The sequence below is a fragment of the Hypanus sabinus genome, chromosome 2 (assembly GCF_030144855.1).
Source record: "Hypanus sabinus isolate sHypSab1 chromosome 2, sHypSab1.hap1, whole genome shotgun sequence".
NCBI lineage: Eukaryota > Metazoa > Chordata > Chondrichthyes > Myliobatiformes > Dasyatidae > Hypanus > Hypanus sabinus.
The window spans coordinates 5397726-5409947 of NC_082707.1; the positions used below are offsets into that span (position 1 = coordinate 5397726).

The 12222-nt window shown below is 42.4% G+C and overlaps 1 protein-coding gene across 1 annotated transcript in view; it reads right to left on the minus strand.

Annotated features, from left to right (window-relative positions):
• LOC132390631 (deleted in malignant brain tumors 1 protein-like) overlaps positions 1-11826 on the minus strand; it is a 29919-nt gene extending 18093 nt beyond the window's left edge. Inside the window, exons 1-2 of the mRNA XM_059963228.1 lie at positions 11743-11826; positions 7222-7446 (exon numbers count right to left, since the gene is read on the minus strand). Coding sequence (XP_059819211.1) covers positions 7222-7417 — 196 coding nt within the window. The 5' untranslated portion in view covers positions 7418-7446; positions 11743-11826. The remainder of the gene's footprint in view (positions 1-7221; positions 7447-11742) is intronic.
• Positions 11827-12222: the final 396 nt, after the last annotated feature.

A 12222-nucleotide genomic window follows, 5' to 3' on the forward strand; every position in this document is an offset into this window, starting at 1 on the left:
GCGTTTGCTTCAAGAGGGATGGATTGCAAATACAAGGAGATAATGCTGAATCTTAATAAGGCACTAATTAGACCGCACGTTGAGTAGGATTGAACCCCATATCTCAGAATGAATGTGCTGTCATTGGCGAGAGTTTGGAGGAAGGAGGAATTCATTTAGCCTGAGAGCAGTGAACCCGTGGAATGCTCTGCCGCACACTGCGACAGAAGTCAAATTCAAAGGCATAATTAAGACCATAACATCATAAGATATAGCAGCAGACGTCGGCCATTCATCCCATCGAATCCGCTCCGCCATCCAGTCACGGTCTGTTTTCCAGTGATCCCCACTCCTCTGTCTTCACCCCATACCAGTTAATGCTCTGGATTATGAAACACCTATCTATCTCTGCCTTAAATGGACCCAATGCCTTATCCTCCAGAGCCGCTCGTGGTAACAAATTTCACCGATTAACCAACCTCTGACTAAAGAAATTTCCCCGCATCTCTATTCTAAATGGACGTCCTTCAATTCTGAAGTTGCACCCACTTCTTCTAGACTTTCCTGAGACGGGAAAAGACTTCGGCAAATATAATCTGTTCAGGCCTTTTAATAATCGGATTATTTTTTTCTATGAAATCCAGCCCCCTCATTCTCCTGAACTCCAGGGAATACAGCCGAAGTCCTGCCAAAATTTCCTGCTACGGTAATCCTTTCATTCGCGGTATCGTAAATCTTTTCTGAAGGCTCTTCAATGTCAGTATTTCCTTTCCGAAATAAGCAGCACAAAACTGCACACACTTCTCCAATTATGGTCTCTCGTGTGCCTTATTGAGCCTCAACATCACATCTTTGCTCTTACATTCTGTCCCTCTAGAAATGAATGCCAACATTGCATGCTTCTTCTTCACCGCCGACTTAACCTGTAGTTTAACCTTTAGGGTATCCTGCACAAGGACTCTCAATTCCCTTTACATTTCTGCATGTTGAATTTTTTTCCCATCTAAATAATAATCTGCCTGCTTATTTCTTCCACCAACGTGAATGACCATACACTTTACAACGATGTAATTCATTTGCCACTTCTGTGCCTGTTCCTCTAAATTATCTATGTCTCTCCGCAGGATCTCTGTTCCCTCAACACTACCTGCTCTTTCACCTACCTTTGTATCATTGGCAAATTTAGCCGCAAATCCATTAATCTCATAATCCTTTCTTTTACATGCATCGTAAAAAGCAGCGGTCATAACACTGATCCCTGTGGTACTCCACTGGTAACCGGCAGCCAGCCAGAGTAGGATCACTTTATTCCCACTCTCTACTGCCTGCAGATAATCCAAAGCTCCACCCATGCTTGTTGTAATTCCTTGGATTTATCTTGCTAAGCAGCCTCATGGGCGGCACCCTGTCGATGGACTTCGGAAAATCCATATAGACCATATCTACTGCATCTCCTTTGCTTATCCGACACGTAATCTCCTCAAAGATAATTCTGGATTAGCCAGGCAGGATCTTCCTTTGAAGATACCATGCTGAATTTGGCCTGTCTTGTCATCTGCCTCTCGGTACTCCGTCATCTTATCCCCAACAACCCATTCCAACAGATACCCAACTACTGATGTCGGGCTAATAGGACTATAATTTCCTGTCTGCTGCTCCCCACCTTCTTAAATAGCAGATTAACATTTGGAATTTTTCAGACATCCTGTACAATAACAGTCTATCAATTCTTGACAGATCATTGTTAATTTGTTAATGCCTCCGCAATCTCTAGAGTTACTTTCTTCAGAACCCGAGAGTGCATTCCATCAGGTCCAGGAGATTCATCTGCCCTCAGGCCATTAAGCACACTGATCAGCTTCTCAGTCGCAATTTTCACTGCACGTACGTCACTTTCTCGAACCCTCTTGAATATACTGCAGGTCTCCTACTGTGAAGACTGATGCAAAATACGCAGTCAGTTCCTCTGCTATCTCTGCGTCTGTCGTTACAACATCTCCAAAGTTGATTTCTATTATAAATACCCTCAACTCTCTTTTAGACTTCATATATATTTTTAAAAAATAGTATCTTATTTGATATTAATCTCCAGCATTCTTTCATAATTCATCTACTTTTGTTAATGACCTTCTTAGTTTCCTTCTGCAAGTTTTTAAAAGCGTCCCAACCCTTTATCTTCCTAATGGCTTTTCCATACTTGTGTGCCCTCTCGTTTGCTTTTACTTGGGCTCTGACTTCACTTATCAGCCACAGTAGTGTCCTTCTTCCATTCGAAAATTTCTTCTTACTTAGGGTAAAATTTGATTATTTCCTGATTATTCAAGCCATCAAAACTTATGGCGAGAAGGCAGCTGTATCCAGATTCAGCCATAATATAATATCCAAGCAATCTAGATGGACTGACTGGTCTACTGCTTCTCCTTTATCTTATGGTCTTATGGTTTTACACTCGTTCTCACACACACACGAAGTCTCTAGGACACACTGCCTTCGGGCCTTCAACATCCATTCCTGTGCATTGGACCCCAGGTCTCGCAGTTATTGGACTTTGAATCGCCAGTTGCTGGCTGGCCTGTGCTCATAGCCTTAAAGACACTTCGCCATGAAATGCAACTACAATCACGACACGATCTATGAAAATAAACTTTCCAACTGGATAGTCAGGGATTACATTCTCATAGATATTCCCTGTATCCCTTCCCAACGCTCTGCTTACTTTACCGTAACAGAAGTTTTTTTTTTCATTTTTCCAGAGCTGATGAAGGGCCATTCACTACGAAGCCGTACGCCTTTTCAGCCAACTCAGATGCTACACGAGCGGCAAAATTATCAGCAGAATTCTTTTTTTCTATTTCAGATCTCCAGTATCTGCAGTTTTCTTCCTTCCGATTTTCTACTGCTTATTCATGACAAAGCAGATTGATTCAATATCCTGGAATCTCAGTTACATGCCGCTATATTATTCACCCGGTCTTCTGGAATATTTAATCTCATATAATTTTCTATCAGCCCGGAGCACCATTAGGAGGAATTCATTTGGCTCGGTGAATTCGTGGAATCAATAGTCACAGACGGTCGTGGAGGCAAAATCATTGGGCATATTTAATGCCGAGATTAAATGATTCTCATTTAGTAAGTGAGTCAACTTTGAGAGGAGAAGACAGGAAAATCTGGGTTGGAAAGAAAATAACTCAGCCATGATGGAATTGAGAATAGGACTTCATAGGTCGAATGGCGTAGTTCTTCTCCATTGTCTTAACGTTTTTATAATGTCTGCTAATTACACGCTACACAGCTCTCACGGTATTTGAATATGTAGAGTAAACGGCAATTTCCATGATCCACAAATAATTACTGCAAGGCAGCAATTACAATACATTTTTATTATTTTTCTCAGCTCAAACTAGTAAAACGTGACGTCAAGGCATAACCAAGAAAATTCATTACTCAATGGTTATAAACGCTCCGACTAATCAAGTGGTGTTCCTTGGAACGAGGGAGGATGAGTTCTGACCTGATAAAGGTGTAAAAGAAGATGAGAGGGATTGATCGTCTGGATAGTCAGGGGATTCTTACGTCAGCTGAACGGTTTGCCACAAGAGAACAAAAGTTTAAGGTGGTGGGCAGTAGGTACAGAGGAGATGTCAGGGTTACGTTTTTTTTTTTTACGTAGAGTGTGGTGAGTGCGTGGATTGGGCTGCCGGCAACGGTGGGGGAGGCAGATAAGATAGGGTCTTTTAGGAGACTTTAGGAAAGGTACACGGAGCTTAGAAAAATAGTGGGCTGTGTAAGCCTAGTAATTTCTAATGTAGGATCATGCTCAGCACAACTTTGTGGGCCAAAGAGTCTGAATTGCGCTGTAGATTTTCTATGCCTCAATGTTTCCATGTTTAATATTGCGTCTGTATGGAGATATATGTACATTATGCTGTGTAGTCCTAGTGGTTTAATGTTATTATGGATTGCGTTTGGGGTGATACTAGTTGTAGTTATTGTTATTGGGACAATGTATACCCTGCTCTTGGCTTTAAGTTTTCTCATTTAATTCGGCAGAATTCTTATGATTTGAACTTCTTGATTTCTGTATGTGATGTGTCTTTGGAATGGCAATACCCATTCCGTAACTTGATCTTGTTCGTTTATTTGTGTTATCATACCTTTATGGTTATTATGAATGCCAGGATTGCATTCGCCTTCTTCACCACCGACAGCCTGGAGGTTAACCTGAAGGGTTTTCTCCACGAGGAGTCCCAAGTACCATTGCATCACAGAACTTTGAAATCTGTCCCCATTTAAATAATAGTTTGCCCGTTTCTTCCTTTTACCAAAGTGCATGGCCGTACACTTTCCGACTTTGAAATTAATTTGCCACCTCTCTGCCCATTCCCCCAGTCTATCCAAGTCTCGCTGCAGACTCTCTGAATCCTCAGCACTACCGGCCCCTCCACCTATCTTTGTATCATCAGCAAAGGTACACACAAACCATCTATTCCATAATCCATATCGTTGATATACAACGTAAAAACAAGTGGCACCAACACGGACCCCTGTGGAATACCACTGGTAACCGGCAGCCAACCAGAATGGGATCCCTTTATTCTTACTGTCTGTTTCCTGCCAATCAACCAAAGCTCTATTTACGTATGCAAATTTACCGTGATTCCATGGGCTCTTATCTTGTTTAGAAGCCTCATGTGAGGCACCTTGTCAAAGTCCTTCTGAAAATCCAAGTACACAATATCCATTTCATCTCCCTTCTCTAACCTACTTGTGATTTCCACAAAAAATTGCACTAGGTATGCCAGGCATGATTTTCCTTCAAGGAAACCACGCTGAGTTCTGCCTATCTTGTCATAGGCTTCCAGGAACTCTGTAAGCTCATACTTTACAATCGACTCCAACTACATCCCCACCACCGATGTCAAGCTAACAGGTCTATAATTCCGTTTTTCCTTCCTTGCCTCCTTCTTAAATAGCGGAGTGACATTTGCAATCTTCCAGACCTCCGGAATCAGGCCAGAATCTATCGACTTTCTAAAGATCATGGCTAATGTCTCCGCAATCTCCACTGCTACTTCCGTCAGAGCACGAGGGTGCATTCCATCTGGTCCAGGAGATTTATCTAGCCTTAGACTATTCCGTTTCCTGAGTACTTTCACTGTCGTAATTGCGACTGCGCATATTTTTCTTCCCTGAGACCCTTGAATGTCCGGTATATTGCTGATGACTTCCTCAGTGAACACTGATGCAAAATACTCGTTCATTTCCTCCGTTATCTCCTTATCTCCCACAGCAATATCTCAAGCATCGTTTTCTATCAGTCCTATATCTGCACTCAGCTGTCTTTTTCTCTTTGTATACTTGAAAAAGCTTTAATATCCTCTTTGTTAGTGTTTGCTAGCTTCCATTCATAGTTAATCTTTTCCCTCTAAATGAGCTTCTTAGTTTCCTTTTGTATGCTTTTAGAAACGTCCCAATCCTCTGTCTTTGCACTAATTTTTGTTCCCTTGTCTGCCCTCTGCTTTGCTTTGACTTTGGATTTGACCTCTGTTGTCAGCCAATTTTGCACTCTTTTTCCAATCGAAAATTACTTCTTCTATGGAACATATCTGACTTTCACCTTCCTCACTTCTCGCATAAACTCCGGCCACTGCTGCTCTTGCCGTACTTCCCGCAATTGCCCCTTTTCAGTCGACCTTGGCCAGTTCCTCTCTCATGCCACTGTTATTTCCTTTACTCCACTGAAATATGGACACATCAGATTTCTGCTTCTCTTCCTCAAATTTCACAGTGTACTCAATCATGTTGTGATCTCTGCCTCCTAAGTGTTCTTTCACTTCTCTCTCTCTAATCACCTCTGGTTCATTAGATAATACCCAATCCAATACAGTCGATCCCAAGTGGTCTCATCAACAAGCTGCTCTAAAAAGCCATCTCGTAGACATTCTACAAATTATCTCTCTTGAGATCCACTGCCAACCTGATTTTCTCAATCCACTCGCATGTTAAAATCCCCTACAATTTTCATAACTCTGACTTTCTGGCAAGCCTTTTCCATTTCCTGTTGTAATTTGTAGTCCACATCACTGTAGCTGTTTGGACGCCTGTAGATAACTGCCATCAAGGTCATTTTACCCTTGTGATTTCTTAGCTCAACCCATTAAGATTCTATATTTTCCGATCCTATGTTAACTCTTTCTAATGATTTAATATCATTGCTTACCATTAAAAACACGCCACCCCCACTACCTATCTGATGCACTGTGTACCCTTGGACGTTCAGATCCCAGAGACATGCATCCTTTAGCCACGTCTCAGTGATGGCCATAATATCATACCTGCCAATCTGTAACTGCACAACAAGATCATCCACATTACTTAATCTATGTGCATTTAAGAATAACACATTAAGTCCGGTATTTGGTAATTTCTGCATTTATTACACTGCAACTTTATTGCATTGCAACCCCTTCCAATGGCTGCAAATTTGCTCCATCACCAACCTGCCTGTCCTTCCTGACATCCATACTGCTCACTACCTTTGATCTATTTCTGTTTTCCCTCCCCACCTCTCCGTCATTCCTGTCCCAATCTCTCTGCCAAACTAGTTAAAACCCTCCCTAACAGCTCTATTAAACCTTCCCACCAGGATAGTAGGGTAGGTGTAGCGAAAGTGTTTATTGCCTTTGCTATTTTTTTTACTGTTGGGCTCTGTCTGGCAGATTGTATTAACCCTTGCTGTAGATTTTGTCAATAAGCTTCCTTTTTCGCATGGGGATGCATTTCCTTTTCTGAGTGATACCCCATATACTTACTTATTGTTCTATTTATCAATCGGGTTTATTGGATCATGTTCCTCTGGTTTGGATTCTATTCCGGCTATAGCAACTATCTTTATGTTTATTATTCTGTATTTCTCTAGTCTAAAATTTATGAGTAGACCTTTCGGAAATAGTTCTAGTATATGGATTAATTGCTTTAGCTTAACTGACGAAGAAGCATATAATTTCAAATCCTCCATGTATAAAAGGTCTGTTAAGGAAAAGCTCACATCGATGTTTCTGATTTGATATTACGACTATTATTATTATTATTAACTTTCAAACTATTATTATTATAAGCGTGCCCGATATTTAATGGCAAATCACCTACCGGAACAGATAACGCCGGCGTCATTATTGTGTGAACAGGGTTGGTGTCCCCATGATGAAATGCGGCAGTCATTCAAACGCATTTCATTACCGCGACATTCTGTGACGTCTTTCCAAATCGAGCCATTTCCCTCACCAAAGAATGCTCCCGCTTTCGCTGATAAAACCGGTCCACAATGGAGATGATTGCAGACGACGGAGGCATCCTTTAAATCCCAGAAAACATCACAGACCGTTCCCCATGTTTCGCCGCGTAATACTTCCACTCTCCCCGAACACCTGTCCATGCCACCAGTTAACCGCAGTCCTTTTTGACCTTAGTAATAAAAAGAATTTGTGAATACTGTTAAACTGTCTACTAATTCCACTCACCGACCTTCCCCACTACCACTGCTTTACTATTTCCTGTCACGTTATGTACAGACACTCACGTGTGCAGAGTGAAGTTATTGACATACAATCAATCTATGTATAACAACTATGATATTTTTTATATTTATTGTGTTTATATTGCGCCGCAGCGTGTCTGACATAACACGTAATTCTTTCTCCTTCTCTGGAAATGACATTAAACAACCTTGAATTTTGAAGCTTGCATTGAATTTCTCTCTGCCTTCTGGCTACCTTATAACCGTCAAAATCCCAGTCTCTTCTTGAACTTGAGCAATGCATCACGCTTCCTCTTGTCTAGCATGAGGCCTGCACCCCACCTTCTGCTGACTATTTCAATGGAATAACATATATGCAGAATCGCATGCAAGTACTCGCGATCCTACCTCGATATTTCTTCACTGTATTTCCATGAGAACATCTATTCCAATGTAACACTATTAATTTGCTGTCCAATAGCACAAAAAATATCCCTCGCTCAATTAAATATTAATCCACCCCTTCTGCTGCTATCTTTATAGACGATTGTGCTGAACATCAGGGAGCTGCGGTTAGTATCTCATACATACTGAACCAGAGCATATGTCTTTGCCTGGTACTAGATTCCGTATTGCCTCTCCTCTGGACATCCTGCCCACATACAGTTTCCAGGATCCTTCATGGGCATTACTAACATATTACCACCGTAAACTATAGGAGCGTAATTAGGCCATTTGGCCAATAGAGTCTGCTTTGCCGTTTCATCATTTGTCTCTCAGCCCCATTCTCCAGATATAATGAAAAGTATTCTCCCCGGCCTTGGCGGGATCGTAACAGAATTCGACTTCATCCATGATGATCAGACTGCTTCCAGGCTGTGAGGAATTTGCCATTTTGTATCAGCCGAGACTCCGTCGTTTCTTCCTACAGTTCTTATACGGGCATGGATGATTTCACTTAGATCAGTAATGAACTGATCGCTGAAATTTCAAGGGCACTACAACTTATGTGCTCAGAATCATTTATTTCTTAATGCATTTTTGTAGTTGCACAGTTTGTCTTCTTTTGCTCATCGCTTGTTAATGAGCTCACGCAAGAAAATGAATCTTAGCGCAGTAGATGGAACTTTGTTAATAAAGTTTCTATGAACTTTGAACTTTGAAATGCGCAATTCGTATATAGCCTGTCTCCTCTGATCCATAGAACAATAGAACACACGGCGCGGTACAGGCCCTTCAGCAGTCCATTTTCTGCCAACCTATATAATCCTTAAAAAAAACACTAAACCCACGCTACCACCTAACCCTCCATGTTTCTTTCATCCATGTGCCTGTCCAAAAGGCTCTTAAATATGCATAATGTTTTATCCTCCAGCACCATCTGTGTAAGTCATTCCAGGCACTCAAAGCCCTCTGTTTAAAAAACCTACCCCGATGTCTCCCCTAAACTTTTCTCCCTTAATTTTGTACCTATGCCCTCTGGTGTTTGCTATTGGTGCCCTGGGAAACAGGTACTGACTATCCACCCTATCTGTGCTTCTCATAATCTTGTAGACCTCTATCAAGTCCCCTCTCATTCTTCTGCGCTCCAAAGAGAACAGTCCCAGCTTTTCCAACCTTGCTTCATAAGACTTATTCTCCAATCCAGGCAACATCCTGGTAAATCTACACTGCACCCTCTCCATAGCTTCCACATCCTTCCTATAATGCGATGATCAGAATTGAACACAATACTCCAAGTCCGGTCTCACCGGAGATTCTTAAAGTTGCGACATGACCTCTCTGCACTTGAACTCAATCCCCGTGTTAATGAAGCCTAGCACTCGTAAGCCTTCTTAACTATCCTATCAACCTGTGCAGCGACCTTGAGGGATGTATGGATTTGAACCCCAAGACCCTTTATTCATCCACACACTTAAGTAGCTGACCATTAATCCTGTACTCAGTCTTCTGGTTTGTCCTTCCAAAATACATCAGCTCACACTTGTTCGGATTGAACTCCATCTGCCATTTTTCTTCCCAACTCTGCAGCCTGTCTATATCCTCTTGTAACTTTCCAGCACCTCCAGCTCCACCCAAAACTCCTCCAATCTTCGAGTTATCAGCAAACTGCTCACCCATCCGTCCATCTCTACATCCAGGTAATTTATTAAAATCACAAATAGCAGGGGTTCCAGGACAGATCTCTGCGGCACACCACTAGTCACCGATCCCCAGGCAGAATACTTTCCTTCAACAACTACCCACCCTCTGATTTCCTCCTTTTAAGCCAGTTTATTTGATTTTACCCAAACAGACAAGGCTCCACTTATCCCATGCCCCATACCTTTCTGGATGACTCTCTCATGAGGAACCTTGCCAAATGCTTTGCTAAAATCCATGTAGAGCACATCCACAGCCCTTCCCTCGTCAATTTCATTTGTCACCTCTTCAGAAAACTCGATCAGGCTCGTGAGGCACCATCTTCCCTTCACAAAGCGATGTTGACTATCCAAGAGTAAACTGTGCTTCTCCCAATGTTCCTAGGTCTTATCCTTAAAAATCGTTTCCAGTTGTTTGCAGACAACCGACGTAAGACTCACAGGGTGTGTAGTTCCCAGTTTTCGGACTATTAACTTTTTTAAACAAGGGAACTGCATTTGCCATTCTCCAGTCCTCCGGCACTTCCCCTGCAGGCAAAGATGATTCAAAAATCATAGCTAGTGCTCCTGCGATCTCTTCTCTTAATTCCCACAACAACCTGGGGTGTATTATATCCGGCCCTGGAGATTTATCAATCATAATGTTTTTAAGAAGATCCAGCACTTTTTCTTCCCTAAATTCCACATTGTCCAGCATAGAGGCCCGCTCTACTTCGACCTCAACTTGATCAAGATCCTTATCACTTGTGAATACTGAAGCAAAGTATTACTTTAGGACCTCTCCACCCTGCTCCGCCTCCAGGCACATGTTGCCCTCTTTACCCTTTAACTCTCGGCATCCTACTATTCTTCATATATGCATAGAATGCCACGGGATTCTCCTTAATTCTACATGCCAAGGCCTTCTCATGCCCCCCTCGAGCTCTCCTATGTCCCTTCTTTAGCTGCATCCTGGCTACCCTATATTTCTCATAAGCCACTCCTACTTCCTACTTCTTTTATCTAACACATGCTTCCTTTTTTCCTCTTGACGAGTTGCCTCACATGTTTCGTCAGCAACCTTTTCCTTTTCCTAGCATTTTTCCTTGCCTCAGTAGGACAAGCTTTTCCTGAACCCATCTCAAGTGGTGCTTAAACTTCTCCCATATTACTTCTGTACTTTCCCCTTTGAACATCAGTTTCCAATTTACTCTCGCTAGATTCTGCCTCACTCCTTGAAAGTTAGCCCTTCCCCAGTTAAGCACTTTACCATTTTGTCTGACTTTATCCGTTTTCATAACTCTACTGAAGCTAAGGGAGTTGTGGTCACTCTCACCAAAATGCTCCCCCACCAAGAGATCTGTCACCTGACCAGGTTCCTTACTGAGAACTGGATCCTGTATAGCCTCTCCTCTCGTCGGCCGGTCCACATACTGTGTCAAGAATCCTTCTTAAAAACACCTGACAAATTCAGCCCCATCTATCCCCCTTGCTCTATGGAGGTGCCAGTCTATATGAGGGAGGTTGAAATAACCCATAACTGCTAACCTGCATTTCCAGCACCTTTCTAAATCTGCCTGCTTATCTGCTCCTCGGTGTCCTGAGGGCTATTTGGGGGCCGATAGACTATACCCAGCACAGTGATTGATCCCTTCCTATTTCTGACTTCCACCCAGACGAACTCCATGGACACTCCTGCAGCGTCTTCCGTTTCTATAGCCATGATACTATCCCTGACCAGCAATGCCATTCCCCCTCCGTTTCTACCTCCCATCCTAGTCCTTTTAAAACTCCTGAACCCGGGGACCTGCATCATCCAATCTTGCCCTTCCTACAACCAAGTTTCAGAAACGGACACAACACCGTAATTCCACGCACTAATCCATGCTCTAAGTTTATCCTCCTTGTTCACACTACTCCTAGCATTGAAAGAGACACATTTCAACCACTTTAACTGGCTACAGTTATGTTCTGTCCCCTGCCTGTCCATCCTCATCAACTCTGAATTGATGTTAAGTTTTGTGTACAAGAGTTCGAATTAAACCGCGAAAAATATTGCAAACTCTTTGTTATCAGATTTACCCGCTCTCTGAATACAGCCATATAAACAACTGAAGTACTTACCTGAACAAATAACGCTCACATCACTTCTATGTGTGCAGTTATGTTTATTTCTTGACGTGGTTGGGCAATCCCAGATAACAGTCTCATTGCCTTCACATTCATAGGACTCCTGCCACACGAGACCGCTGCCCTCGCCAAAGTATGCCCCTCCGATTACTGAGATCACGTCCCCACATTTCAAAGATCTACACACTACGCGTGCGTCCTGGAAATCCCAATTTGATTCGCACACAGTGCCCCACGTCACTCCATGCTGTATTTCCAGCCTTCCGGAACATTCATCGTATCCATCAACTAGTCTGGGCATTCTGTGTTCTGCGGTAAATTAGCAGAAAGTTAAACTCAAGATTCAAGGGTTAGTTCTAAAATTAACCCAGCACAGAAGCTGAATTTATTTGGAGTTTCAGAATACATAGCATTTCATAGAAAAATAGAAAACCTACAGCACAATACAGGTCCTTCGGAGCGCAAATCTGTGCT